We start from the raw sequence: 15,358 nt of genomic DNA, 5'->3' as shown, positions 1-15,358 counted from the left end.
GGTTGTTAATACGTAAAGTATACCTATCGATCATCGGGTCCGTTTAAACATTCTGGAATCATATACAATAAACGTCGATAAATTAGTTTTAAAATAATTTAAAATATATTTAAGTATGCTCTAGAAGTCGGCTTTTCAAAAATAATAAAACAAAATTATCTTATTTGAGACATTGATTGTAACAATAAATGCATATTTACATAGAACTAAAATAGAATACATTTTTAAGTTTATTGTTATTGTTCAGCCTTAAGCCAAATTAACTGCTAATAACAAAACGATTAATGAAAAACTAAAACTTAACGTGATAGCTGAATTAGGTTCACTTTTATTATCTTTAACAAAGTAAGGCAGATAGTTTAGGGGTGCTGGGTGATTTTGCAGCCATATTGGCCCCACGTGAGATCTATTGATATCCCCTTCCTCGTACCAGATGCCCTCCGGAAGGTATATATTACGGGATGTCCTACCTTCCTCAAGAACTGGGGCTACAAGGATTTCTTCACCGAGTAGGTATTCTGTGAAATTTGAAACGTTAATTACAGACAGCCTTTATCGCTTGATATAGTATTAATCCGAAGTCCTAGGCTCGATTTCTAAAAGACAAAAAATTGTTTTCTACTTTACAGGGAGAACTTTTGTCTTAAAAAGATGTTTCCTCTACAATAGGAATTTTAAATAAAATTTGAGACCCATGGTTGGTGAACTCAGTTTCCGCACTTGATTGTGGATTGATTGTTTAGAAATAATTACAACTTCAAAGTGACCGAGGAGGCGATGCTTCCGTCTATTCTGTTTATTTTTATTATACTATTATATATTATTTTTATTATATCATTATATTTGTATTATACTGTTGATATGCGAGACTCAGTAACAGTTCTTTGACGCCATAGCGCACAATTTTGAATTCATATAATTCATAGATACATTATACATATTGTTATATTATTATATGTATCTCATGTATGTTACCATCCCATATAACGAGTGCCTCCGGGTCGCTAGGTGCGATCCACCAGAGGGGCGGGTTCACTGGACTTCCGTGTTCCACAGCTTCTCCCATTGCTGCGTAGATTTCATCGGCGTAAGCGGCATGAAGGTCAGTATATTTCTTGCTGATTTCTATAGTCTAGAATAATTTTAGAATGTATCTATAGTTTCTGGTTGCTCTACTCTCGTCTTAGAGAAAGGGAGGTTACTTAAATTTTAAATATAAAATTGCCGCCCTAGACTAATAAGTCTAGGGCGGCGTCGCCTTGTCTTACATTTCAGATATCTATTGGTTGGCAAAAAAGATAATTGAACCTATAAAAAAAAGTTGAAAGGAACAGATGCAAAAATATATTTGCCCCTGGTGACTTAAAATAACTTCCAACTTACTTCGAAAACAGTTTTTGAATAACAGGCAAATACTTATTGTTGGAGAAACGTCTTGAATATAAAATACGCGTGACTAAAATTATTATCGTGATTAATTGCGCATTGATACAGGATCAAAATGGATAACGATTTATTGTTCTCTCACATAATAACTTTTAATTAGGTGTTTGCGGAAAATTTAATGACGATGTTAACACTGCGCTCATTAAGCGTAGGATATAAAATAATTATTTTAATATTTTTCGCAAATGTCAACGTAAAATGCAATTTCAGATACACACAATAATCGCGTTAAATTTAATTTAAATTGCATCGTTGTGCTTTATTCATAGCAATTTATAAATAGCAAGAAGTATTTAATATTTATAAAAAATATTGTACCCACATGTGCCTCAAAATAATAGGTTCTACTCAAAATAGTCTTCTTAAAACGTATTAAAATCTTCTTTAGAGGCCTTTATAGATCACTTGGTTCAATGGTATTTTAAAAAATTACCAATTTGAATCCAGATCAAAATTCTTTAAAATATGCATATCGTTTTAAAAATATTTTTTAAAATAGACACATAACAGACCTACAGGGAGTTGAAAGAACCTTTATATCTATGAAGGCCTTTTCACTTTGGCACTTGGTTCAATGGTATTTTAAAAAAATTACCAATTTGAATCCAGATCAAAATCGGTTGCACTCACCTCGTTGTCGAAATTCCATGGTACATAAGAGTACTGCATTACTGGTAGGAACGTATTAGCCTGCACCCATCGTATAAAGAGCTCTTTTGACGGCACATCTGCCTGTTCATGGTTGAGATTGAATCCGTTTCCACCAATCATATCAGGCAAAACGAACGGATAACCATTCAGGTTCATTTGGAGAGTTGTGGTGATGAGGGTTGGAAGACCGTTGTTAATCCCCCAGATAGAGTCCCTGTCTACCATGCGCACGAATATTGGGAGATCTTGAGTCCTGGAAATTTATTTATAGTAAATCGTGGTCGTATTTTGAAGTTATATTTCATTTGGCGCGTTGGGGAAAAATAATGAGTAAATTTTTCCAATCCGTCACTAAAAGCCGACACACTAAAGTTAGCATAGTCAACATTTTAAAATAAAAAATGTATGTTGAAATATTTTTTTTGTTATACTTAAAAATAAAGTTTAATTAGCTATATGAACGTTTTAATTACGAATTACTTATTATTATTGGAGTTTACTCCTTAAGAATCGATTTTCATATATAAGGCGCCCGGTATGAGAAAAATATGACAGGTAAAATCTACTGAAGAATGACCTCGTTACTTTTTTGGTGCGCACCTATGGTGCGCAACTTTCTAATTTGGTTGTCAGTGTATTAAGACGTACATAGTGTATGCTGCAAGGCGACTATACCTATATGTTATTGGGCTTGTTTGTTTCTATCAGTGTCAATGTACTTATATTGCTGTTTTTGTTATACATATCAATAATTAATATTGTTATTGTGAAGTTATAATTTTTATCATTATTATTTTCGTTAATTTGTTAATTTACCCTTTCATATGGTATTAATCTTATTTTCAGTTGGATAAACTCTTATTGCGTATGTTTAGACAATCGTACTTAAGGAGTAAATTCCAGTCGTACGTCGGAGCTGACACACACAATTTTTTTTATTATATCTTTTTTATTGTTAGTGTCGTTTTTCCCACAAACGTAAGAATAAGGCGAAAGATAAAAAATTAAAAAGATTTTTATCTTGTTACGCCAAAGAAGTATAACTTCTAACGCGTGTACATAAGTACATATTTAATTATAACAACTTCATGTGATGATTCTATGTTATACAATCTATTCTTAAATTTATTTAACAATTTAAATGTTAAATAAATTTGTTATTATTTCTTTTTTTATGTTAGAGGTTTTGAATTATATTGATTGATGGGGTGGTCAAGTCGACTGCATTTTAGCAAATAGATAATAATCAACCTTCGGTGCTTACCAATACGAAAAAAATCGCCTGGGAAGGATCTCAGCACTTCTATATCATTAAGCAACGGCAGCGACTTTATTTTACAGAACAGGGGGCAAACGGGCAGGAGGCTCACCTGAGGTTAAGTGATACCGCCGCCCATGGACACCCTCAATGCCAGAGGGCTCGCGAGTGCGTTGCCGGCCTTTTAAGAATTGGTACGCTCTTTTCTTGAAGGACCCTAAGTCGAATTGGTCCGGAAATACTTCAGTCGGCAGCTGGTTCCACAAGGTGGTGGTGCGCGGCAAAAACTGTCTTGAAAAACGCGCAGTTGTGGAACGGCGGACGTCGAGGTGATACGGGTGGAATTTCGTATTCTGCCTCGATGTCGGATGATGAAACTCAGCTTTTAAATTAGTTACTTTCTATTTATGATGATATGATATGCCTACTTACCTAGTAGGCATAGTCTTATATTGGAATATGATAATTTATATATTGGCTAGATTAAACTTACATAAATCCTGCTCTAACTTCCACCATATCTCCAAATTCGGCACATGTCCTTACAAATGCCTGTACTATGTGGTGTGGGTGCAAATCTATGTCACCGTTTTGCACCGGTATCTAAAAAAGCTGAGATTTTAAGACCGATAACACAATTTATGACCAAGATTTATGAAGTCATTATTACCTGAGGCGTATAGCTACTCTGTCCAGCGTCAAACTTGGCGCTATCAAATCCATAGGTTTCTAATAGATTCCTTACTCTTTCAGACCACCAATTAGCTGCTTGGGGATTTGTAAAATCAATGTGTCCTGGATTTGTTCCATTTGTATTCCACCATGAGGCTATTGGACTGCCATCCTCATTCAATACAAGATAGCTGAAAAATAAAATAGTTACCTTGCATATTTTTTTTGCCTGCTTTCCGCAATTAATTGTATTAAGCCTTAGATAACTGGCGTATAAGATTTCTTCATTCTTTATTTCTGGCATAATGTTTAAATTGTGATTAAAGGAAGGCATTTCAAATTGTAACATTATCACTATACTGTCTGATATCATTATATCAATAGGATCGCTACAAATTATATATTTAGAATATATATTACCCATTTTCCAAAGCTTCACTGTACCAAGGCTCACAGTTACTGTTTATAAACGGATGCAACCAAATGGTTACACGAAATCCGAGCGCCTTAACTTCCTCAACCAAATGAGTTAAGTTCATAAACTTATTTGTATCCACTTCAAGAGATCCGTAGCATGTCTCCCAGAGATCGTCGATTTCTAGTTGCGAATCATTAAAACCGTATGCCCTTATCTCTTGAGCGAAATCCATGACATCTTGTCCAGACACGTCATAAGAATACTGAGCCCACGTCGACCAAATAGGATGCTGGACCATTCGGTAATCCGGTAAGTCTGACGGTTTTCCAAGATAATTTGCTACAGCATGCTTGTGTGCTGCTTTAACATCAGGTAGAAACCAGATGTCGTAAGATAGCTCAGTATGATTTCTTTTAGAAGAGTAAGGTTCAGCTATTTGAGCGCCAAAGCATATGTGATTTGGATTGAGTTGGTTGTAGTCTACAAATAGTGGTACTTGTGGGTGTACGTAGATGTACTCTCCAGCAGAGTTGAGCCAGTATCTTTCGACTATGTTGGCGTTATCAGCTTCTCGAGTAACGTAAGCCGCATATGTATGATTGGCATTCTGTATGGGATATATTTGAGTCTCCTGCATGGGCCCCCCATACCAATGCTTGTCACCTAAAATATTACAAAGTTATTATATCTCTTTTCTACAAAAGAATTGAGAACGTTAATCTCACAGGATTGTTCTTCAGAAGTGAAAAATAATAATTTATATTATCTGTATGCCGTTCAAGTATTACATAAGCACTATGAGGCTGGGGATTTTTGATTTTCTTATTTGGGGCTTACCTAAATAGTAATTATTTACTTTTTCACACATATTACCTCTATACTTGAAAACGAAAAGCATTTTCAAGGATTCTTACAAAAAAAGTACTATTATTTTTGAGAGTTTTGAATACTTTTGATGACAAGAGGAAGGGGGCGTTAAATTGCAATGTCTCTGCTTACGAAATACTGAAAAAGCCCTAAAATGAATATACCCTACCAAAATCATAGCAATCTTCAAAACGGAGTTGTTCCTTAGTATCCCACTTGATTTTAATGCCTCTTGCATCCGTTACATCATCGTAAAAGGTTCGAACGGTAAGGTTAGCAGATCCAATTCGAATAAGAACTCCTCCCTCTATCTCCTCAGACGTATAAACAGAGTATTGAGTACGTCCAATCTGGCCCAAAACTTTTCTATCACTCCCTGCAAATAAATCAATCGATTACAAATTTAAAGTTATGGGAATGTATGTTCTAACTTAACTTGAAACATGAAAAATAAATAAAATAAGTAAAGTTTCTTAAAACAATCTTCACCTCATTTTAATTTCCCGAAAGCTATAAACAAGTCATCAGAGCCAAAAAATTAAAATGCCTGCATCCAAATATATTTAAACGTACAGTTTTCTAAAGCCATTCTACATAGCCAAAAACAGCCTATATTTTTGATATAAACCGGATAATAGAACTAACCTTCCGTCAATGCCAGTAAGAAACCTCCAGTGATTTGCGGTTCCAAGGTGAGCTCGACGACTCCATGTCGTACTTCTATGGTCTCGGCTTGTCCCAACGCACAAACGGCTAGGACTCCTAGTTAACAATCCAATAATTTTACTTACTAATACAACAATTAAAGAATTTTTTTCTGAATTAACATGCAGAAAAGAACTCGCCCTACCTAACTTATCTAATCTGGAAGTAACGAACTTCTATATACATCGAGATTTCTGTAGTAAAAATAGTTTTTATTATATATATATATATTTATAATAGGGGCAAACGGGCAGGAGGCTCTGGAGTTAAGTGCTGCCACCGCCCATAGAGACTCATATTGTCATAGGGTTTACAAGTGCATCGCCGGCCTCTTACAAATTGGTATGCTGTTTTCATGAAGGATCCTATGTACGATTGATTTGAAAATACTTCAGTGGGTATTTACACGGTGGTGCGCGCCATAATGTTTTAAAAAACCCTCGGATTTTTAATCATATACCAATATGATGTGTAAAAATATAATATTTTGAAATGATAAATACATAAAAGACATACCGAAGAGTAGAGTCAGACCTGCCATCTTCACAGCACAACTAACTGCCTCGTGATTGTTATCTTTCACATCTTATCGAATGCTCTCGAAATTTATCGAAAGTTTAAACTACCGTTGACAGTATCGATTGAGATACGCTCTGAAACAAAAGATAATTTATGAAAGGTATTAAACTGCATAGTATTTTTTTAAGTGTAGGTAGTAACGATTTTCATAGGAAGGTCGAAGATTCCGTCCGAGGAAGATTATACATCTAGGTTATACTTAGTACATGGTCCATAACCTAGGTCGGTTGTAATAAACACATTTATATTTATTTATTTTATTATAATACGCCTGCATCATCGTTTGTGAATCGAACGCTATCTATATAGCGTATAGTAAGCTTAAGCTTATACTGATAAACTAAATTAGCTTTAGATGTCAAGATTATGTATTAGATTTTAGAAGTTCGTTCATTAGAACTTTGATGAAAATTGTGCATTTTACGCATAAGACTTTATTCAAGGACAAAACTATTAAAAATTATTTTCAGTTCGATGGTGGTAAGCCTGCGAATTTATTCTGTTTTTAACGTTATTTTTGATTCCATTCCATTGATTTGGTTTTTATCTCACTTTTTTAGTTCAAACAATATAGTATGTTCTATATATATAGGTATATATCAATAGACTATATTGTTTGATATAGATAAAGATATATTGATAAATGTACCTATTAAAAGCTTTTTATTTATTTCTTAAATGCAATCATGAATATTCATGCATATTAATGCTCACATGCAATTTCATGATTCAGGGACATGCATAAGTGGAGTTACCCTTAGTAAATTTGTGCAAGCAATGGTACCCGCTTACCACGCCGAATGTGATAATTCACTCAAGTCTACTCAAGAAGTACAAGACATGATATTTACAAGCTCCGCAAACATGCGGGGTTCGCAGCGAATACCACCCCTCAGTTATCATTGTATTTAATCCAAGAGAGCCGCACTTGTCCCAATAAAAATGACGCCTCTGCGAACATCATTCTTAGCCTGGACCTTATCCAGCAAAAGCACCTGAAAGAGTGTAGGTACGTATTATGTATATCTATTTGATCCAGTTCTTAGGGCAAGAAATTAAACACTCCAATAATTACTTGATTCACTATAATTCACTTCACTGACTTATATGACTTCATAGTTATTCATAAAAACTGTTTAAATGAAATAAATATGAAAAGCTAACACTAGTTAACCTATCCCATTTTCTTTTGATCCATATCATTTTTTTATTATAGTCTGAAAATTACTACATTTTGTGGCCCTTCCTTTTGAAATACAAAGTTTATAATAAATGCAAAAAACAAAATGTTGTTGGATCATATGATAATTCAAATTTATTTATTCGACATAATAGAATATTAAGACTTACAATGTAGATTTACTAAATAAATAAATAAAGTTCCGTTCCGAAATACTAGTAGGCGTTCGATTCAGAACGCCTGTGTGATCTTTCAAATTAAAAAAATTCAGGATAAAACTATAAATAATGATATAATAATATAAGTGATATAATAAATATTTCAGCTACTGATTAATTAGGAAAAAATTTCATATTTTCTCGACGTCTGCTAAAAAATTACACAAATATAATATATATAATAATTGAGATTATATAGTTACAAATTTTTAGTTATATTTATGTAACTAGGTATATACAGATAATTTAAGTTTGTATCAGTTTTTATAACGTAGGTAATTAATAAAAAGGAACCTAGTAATTTAAAACAAAATATTAATATGGAACATTTATTTTGGCTTAATATAATTAAATTTATTCTTCTAAGATGAAGTAAGGAAGGATATCCAATGGCGCTGGGTAGGCTGTCAGCGTCGTGGGTCCAGTGTAGATGTCACCAGTGTTGCCATCTTTCCATGTACCCCGTGGGAGATAAATGTCACGTGACACGGCGCCTTCTTCGACAACTGGGGCAGCTAGTATCCGCTCACCGAGAAGGAACTCTGCAATGAGGCAGTTTGGGAATTGTATTTAAGAAAATGTGTACACAGTGGACAAATCTTACTGACTGCCTGAATGCCCCAATAGCAGAGGTTGTATATTTAATGTATTCAGGGTATGTAGTTTATTGTAACCGAAGATGTAAGTTAATTTTGTTAAGTGTAATTTTTTTCTTATTTTACTTTAGTCTATTAACGGGAATTTATATTATTATACATTTGATATAAATTCACAAAATGATATACTATAGATATTTGCATGAAAAATACGTATGTATCGAATGGATTAGGTGTAGTAAAACTAAGAATACCATTTGTATGGAAAAAATATTGGGCTATCGATAACTGAGATTCAATATATACGAGTAATTGCTAAGAAAGTTTATATGAGTACTAAATCGATGTTCTCGTTACGATAATTTAATAAAGGAAAGACGTCACTGCAAAATAATTACGATATTTATTTAAGATATTTTTTTTGTTAGTATAGGCCAAGTACGAACCGTCCCACACTGCAAGAGCCTGTTCATCAGTAGGGTCCAACCACCAAATGGGAGGGTTGACGGGAGTGCCGACCTTCACGGAGGCTTCCATGGCTGCGACGATCTCATCAGCATAATCAGCGTGAATTTGAGTGTATTTACGGCAAATTTCCACAGCCTGACACAAACACATATCTTAAATACAGAGCTTTAGTTAATTAGCGTATCGTTAGTGTTTCAATCCCACCATCCGTCAAAAACGCAGGAAATATTCATTTATATAATTGATCTTTGGCCTTGGAAATAATAACCCCAGGAATCAATCCCTTTCGTCTGGTACGTAAACAGTATTAGAAAAATTCTAGTTTTAATATTGTTATAATCTTATAAGCGGTTATGACAAATTTTGGTGTTTGGTTTTATATATATTATATTAAGGGTCTGTTTCACAATGTCCGGATATGTTTCAAATAATCTATTTATTACTAGGATAAACACTATTTCTGCGTTTCACGACTGTCAGATAGATCTTCCGAATAATTTATGTGTTGCATAGCTATTTGATACTTTATCCATACATTGTGAAACAGACCCGAAATAAAGTTTTTATTAAATAAATACCTCGTCATCGTGATCCCAAGGCACAAAGGAGTATTGTAAAGTCGGCATGAACACGTTGACTTGGAGCCACCTCACGAACAGTTCCTTGCTTGGTTTCTCATTGTAACCGTTGCCTCCAATCATATCTGGCAGAACCAGGGTGTAGCCATTCAAGTTCATGGCTAAGAGGGTCGGTATCATGGTCTGGAGGCCGTTGTTAAAGCCCCAGTACGTGTCTTTGTCAACCATACGAACGAATACCGGTAGATCCTGGGTTCTAAAGAAATTTCATATTTACTAGACATAACAAGTTTCAGCCAAAGCAATTTTTAAAGCACTATCTAATCTTAACAAGTATATCTCTATACAACATCAAGATTAGGTGGCTCTGCTAGTCTCTTTTACAGAGGAAAAGGTTCTCCTTATGTCAAGTGATAACGTCATTGGACCAGAGGGCTCGCGGGTACGTTTCCAACCTTTAAGTAATAGCTAGTTTGCTTAGCAAGCCTATGCTTAATTCCGAAATACCTAAAAATGCGTAAATGGCACTGTCGTGGAAAAACAACTGTCGTATGTAAAAGGTTGGACGAAATTAAAAATATATGTAAACATATAGGGACAGTTAGGACCATTAGTTCAAGGTCAACCACCACGACCACTTTACTAAGTGAATGAGAGTATACGCACCTCATTCCGGACCTAATTTCGATCATAGATCCAAACTGTGCCACAGCCCGCACATAGGATTGAACGATGTGACCTGGGTGAAGATCAATGTCGCCATTTTGGACTGGGATCTGATATGGGATACAAAAGTTTTTTTTTATCTTAAATAATGTAATCAAAATGTAGATTATTCAAATCCACACAGATATTAAAAAGCCATCATAACTTTCATATACTGTTTTATTGTTTACCTGTGGAGACCAGCTCGATTCTCCGGCATCGAATTTCAAAGTGTCAATGTCATAGGTGTCGATAAGTTCTTGGATTCTAGATGTGTACCATGCAGATGCTTCAGGATTTGTAAAGTCGATGTAACCAGGAATGGATCCATTGTTGTTCCACCATGAGGAGTCAGGACTACCTTCTTCATTGAGAACCAAGTAGCTGCAAAAAGTCTTTATTGTAATAAACACAAAAATTGTGTATAGGCGTTTTGTACGGAATTAAAAAAAAACATAAACAACAAACTGGTTATTTTATATATCGTGATGTGTTTTCTTCAATCTTCTATCTATTAGTGACCACAATTCTTAGAATAAAAAACAAATCAGTGGCGCTACAAACTTTTTAGGCCTCAGATTTCTGAATCTGTTTTATAATCATTTTTAAATCTAATAGGCAAGTAGGTGATCAGCCTGTGCCTGACAGACGCCGTCGACTTGTCAGTTTCCTCACGATGGTTTCCTTCACCGTACGAGCAAGTGTTAAATGCGGTTATAAAAAGAAAGGTACTTCGGGCACAGCTGGAGATTGAACCTACTGCCTCAGACTGCTTCTACAATTATTATAGGGACTCTTTTCATGTACAGCCGCGAGAGATTGCTTACAACACTTGTAGATACAAGCAATCTGTAAGAATGAATACTAAGATCTTACCCTTTTCCTAAAGCTTCAGAGTACCAAGGCTCACAATCCTTGTTGATAAACGGATGAACCCAGATTGCAACTCTAAATCCAAGTCCTTTAATATCTTGTACCAACTGTTTCAAATTCGGCAACTTTTTCTCATCGACAGTAAGAGAGCCATAGCAAATCTCCCACAAATCGTCAATCTCAAACTGGGCATTTGGGAAGCCACTATCCTTGATCTCATTGGCGAAAGTCCATAGGTTTTCTTGATCGATCTCCCTGGAATACCTTGCCCAAGTAGACCAGATTGGGTACTGAATCATTCTATAGTCTGGGATGCCTGAAGGCTTTCCCAGATAAGTGTCAACAGCATGTTGGTGGGCCACTTTGGCGTCCGAAAAGAACCATATATCGTACTTAAGGACGTTGTGTGTTCTCCTTGTTGAGTAGGGGTCAGCTACGTTAGCGATTAAACATATGTGGTTGTCCAAGATGTTATGATAGTCGACAAACAATGGGGCTTCGGGGTGGACATAAATATATATACCATTAGAATTCAGCCAATATCTCTCTGATACCGCGGAGTTATCTAATTCTTTTGAAATTATGGAGTATTTTTCTAGTTTAGATTTTTGTATTGGCCAATATTGCTCTTTTTGTTCTGGTCCACCGAACCATTGTGAAGATCCTGTGGAAAAGATTGAATTACAGATCTGGTGGATCACGATTTGGTTTTTTCTAGATATTTTACGAGAAATAAGGTTATGATTATATATTTGATTAAAATTTAAAAAAAGAAATCAGGAAGCTTACCAAATTCAAAGCAATCTTCAAAGACTTTGTCACTCGGTCCATCCCAGGAAATGGACATCTTGTAACCATTCACATCTTCGTGATACTCTGACGTCACATCAAAAGAAACATCATCATCATCACCGGAAACTTGGCGTCCAATGTGCCCAACAAAATCTTCTTTCGTGGCTGTAAAAGTTGTATTATATTTTACTGACAATAAAAGCTATCTTTCCGAGTATACTTTGTTTTTTTTCAAGTTACTTGTTCGTATACTTTTAATATACTTCATATTAGAAGTATACTAACAAGTTTTCATTAAGAAGTAACGAATATATTAATAGAGATCTGGTAACGTCTGCATGCATATGAGTGGTAAATAGGTTTACAATATTTTTAAGTTTTAATATATAGACTGGTTCCGGCATTTAAGTGATGTTAAACATTAGTAGATAAGTATAATATATGCCTTTAGTATAAATTTAAATCTAATATATATTATTTATTTGTAAATAAATACAAATATTAAATAAATTTTCCAGAATGCCCCAATGGCAACTTCGATGACTCGCTTGAGACGTAATATGTCTTAAATATAGAACCATTTCAATTTTTTTTTCTACTAAGATTATTGACTTGATTCATATCAGTCATAACATCTATTACTAATTTATAATTATACGCACACACACCCATAACCGTACTCATACATGCACAATAACTTAAGGTCTTATAAGTAATTTTGTTTAATTAGATGTAACACACAGGCTACCTTTTTCTTAAAAAAAAAAGGTTTTGGAGAAATTGTAATCTAAAGTTACCCACAACACAGCAGCTGCCTACCGCGAAGGGGACTAGTGTTAAAAAAAATCTCAACCATATTTCTGTCATGAATAAAGTTTTATTATTCATTTATTATAAACTTACCGCTATTTAGTTTCGCGACAAAAATTTTGCCACCGTCATCGCTATCTTCAACTGTGAAATCTCGCAAGACCGATGTTCTGGGGGCAGCACCCAGTGCTAATGAAAGACCTAATCACGAAGAGAATTCTATTAAATCACGTTTAAAACTTATTAACAGAAGTAGTATCTAATCATATTACCTACAAATTTAAAAAAATTAAAAATTAGTTAAAACCTCCGGCGACAATAAAGTCGCGGCATTAGCTAAAGGAAATATAGAGAATAAAAAAACTCGTTTAATTAAACTAATACTACGACGTTATCAGTGAAAATTTTAGAGGATTTGCCGTACTTACTATATATGATATTATACTTTTAAAAGTAAAGTAGGTAAACTTTTTTAAGCCTTTAAAACAATATTGCTAAAAAGGGCTGGTATTAAATGAAAGGTACTCATTTTGGTACACAAATTGAGTAAAGACAATAATATCTGTTCATTTCTATAATGAATGATTATTTAACTAACTTAAATGTAAGAGTTGAATATCCTTATATACATAATATTAAAAGGAATTCAATTTATGTTCAGTAATATATAATACTCACCTGCCAACAAGACAAGCCACTTCATTTTGGTTTTGTTAAGATATGATCTATTCACATGTGTAGGGATCAATTTATTATTTCTCGCTATCATGTCTTATCTGACTCCACATTGACTTTATATCTCATCTCTTATGCTAGTTTAAGAAAATCGCACCATTCTTGATAACAAACATACTTATTAATATCTGGCGATTTCATCTGTCTGGAGCTTCTATATATTCTAGCTTATATGAATATATACCTTTAACTTGTTGCGTTTTACAATTTAAAATCTTAATAATTTTGAAGTTATTAACGGATTTATTATATAGGTAGAATTGTCAAAAAAACGGAGGATTTATTATTTATATAAATACCTATTTATATTTTACATGGGTAGAATGTATATTTTACTATTTTCATCTTGCGATTAGATTACGTCAATTTCAAGTGTTTGCATCCTCATCCAGTGATTACAATTATGTAAGAAACAAATAACTGAAATAACATCTAAGGTAAAAATCAAACATTGTGTTAATAATATAAAAACGTAGAACCTATTATATAAATGGTTAATTTTTATAGATTTTAATTTTCATAATTCCTGAAGAGTTTCTAAATTTATTCATTTCTAGCCTCACCAACAAGGCTACACTAAAAAAACAAAATGCAAAATCTTATACATACTAAGACCATTAGTACATGGTTAATTACTACACAACTGTAGTAATTAACCATTGATTACTACAGTTCATACCATCTTAATATCATCATCATAAAGATTTAAATAATTTAATATATCGATATTATATTCGCAAAATAGACATATTTTTTTAAAATTGTTAATTAGGTATTCGTCTTCGGCTATACCGGCATCTATAGCCTACGGAGACTCCTACATAATCAGTATCATCAAATTCGGGCGACTCATTTCTTAATCCAACCCCCTACCGCCATTATAGTAAAAAGTTGCATTATAAAATATAAATAACACACTTAGAAGTATCAAAGAAAAATGAATTTAATTTAATTGTCTTTGGAATTTTGCGCGCGGAAATATTTAATATACCGTTCTTGCAGTGCATCTGCCAATTGCTGTCGTCAGTTAGGTGTCTAATGTCAAATATGAACTTACCGTTTGGCACTTAATGACGTTTAATACCGCAGAGTAGATATTTTATATTCACCAACCTATTATTAGAACTTCTGTACAATACTATACTTCAAAAATCAAAAAGTTCAAACAGAATACAACAAAAGAAGCGCGCGTAAGAAAACAATGGCGGATCCTCGCATTAGGCAAATAAAAATAAAAACAGGCGTTGTGAAACGCATTGCTAAAGAAAAGGTAGCATACGAAAAAGAAGCGGAACAGCAAAAGAATAAAATACAAAAAATAAAAGACGAGGGCCAAGACGAACATAACATTAGGAAGCAAGAGGAAGTCTTGCAGGAGTCTCTTATGATGGTCCCAGACTGTCAGAGACGGTAAGTAATATTTATTATCACTAGTTACACTACTAAACAAGTTAAAAAGAACATTCCTTAAGCTAAATACAGGTATAAATTTACTTAAAATTCAGCTTCTTTACACAGGTGTTTTAAGGTTAGGTTAATTTCTGCGGTAATTATATTTCGCTGTATGTGTATTATGCAAGTGTCAGAAAATAAGGTGTTGATTGAAAATAACAGGTTTATGTACAGAACATATCAATAAATTAATTCATATATATTTTCAGACTAGTAAAAGCTTTTGCTGATTTACAAACAACATTAGAATCAGAGGCAGATCTGAATGAAAACGAAGACTATATTACTGCTCAGCAGGTTTTAAAAGACGCTGAGGCGCAACTGCCTGAACCAGTTTAATTATAACTAACTTTAT

At 33.9% G+C, this 15,358-nt stretch overlaps 3 protein-coding genes across 3 annotated transcripts; 1 reads left to right on the top strand and 2 right to left on the bottom strand.

The window, feature by feature from the left end:
* Positions 1 to 221: 221 nt before the first annotated feature.
* Positions 222 to 6,670, bottom strand: LOC111001005 (myogenesis-regulating glycosidase). The gene is made up of 9 exons (XM_022270661.2): positions 6,534 to 6,670; positions 5,958 to 6,074; positions 5,482 to 5,688; positions 4,448 to 5,108; positions 4,026 to 4,218; positions 3,849 to 3,958; positions 2,077 to 2,350; positions 976 to 1,132; positions 222 to 518 (listed from the first exon to the last, which is right to left on the bottom strand). The coding sequence occupies exons 1-9, from the start codon at positions 6,556 to 6,558 to the stop codon at positions 250 to 252; spliced, it is 2,013 nt and encodes a 670-aa protein (XP_022126353.2). The 5' UTR covers positions 6,559 to 6,670; the 3' UTR covers positions 222 to 249.
* Positions 6,671 to 8,309: 1,639 nt separating this feature from the next.
* On the bottom strand, positions 8,310 to 13,634 carry LOC111001007 (myogenesis-regulating glycosidase). The gene is made up of 9 exons (XM_022270666.2): positions 13,495 to 13,634; positions 12,910 to 13,017; positions 12,004 to 12,171; positions 11,218 to 11,878; positions 10,533 to 10,725; positions 10,303 to 10,412; positions 9,637 to 9,892; positions 9,037 to 9,193; positions 8,310 to 8,536 (listed from the first exon to the last, which is right to left on the bottom strand). Exons 1-9 carry the CDS (start codon positions 13,583 to 13,585, stop codon positions 8,349 to 8,351), a joined length of 1,932 nt encoding a protein of 643 aa, XP_022126358.2. The 5' UTR covers positions 13,586 to 13,634; the 3' UTR covers positions 8,310 to 8,348.
* A 993-nt stretch (positions 13,635 to 14,627) lies between these two features.
* On the top strand, positions 14,628 to 15,355 carry LOC111001024 (tubulin-specific chaperone A). The gene is made up of 2 exons (XM_022270691.2): positions 14,628 to 14,961; positions 15,213 to 15,355. Exons 1-2 carry the CDS (start codon positions 14,753 to 14,755, stop codon positions 15,340 to 15,342), a joined length of 339 nt encoding a protein of 112 aa, XP_022126383.1. The 5' UTR covers positions 14,628 to 14,752; the 3' UTR covers positions 15,343 to 15,355.
* The last annotated feature ends 3 nt before the right edge of the window (positions 15,356 to 15,358 follow it).

The sequence above is a fragment of the Pieris rapae genome, chromosome 5 (genome assembly GCF_905147795.1).
Source record: "Pieris rapae chromosome 5, ilPieRapa1.1, whole genome shotgun sequence".
Classification (NCBI taxonomy): domain Eukaryota; kingdom Metazoa; phylum Arthropoda; class Insecta; order Lepidoptera; family Pieridae; genus Pieris; species Pieris rapae.
This window is presented reverse-complemented; position numbering and strand designations above follow the sequence as displayed.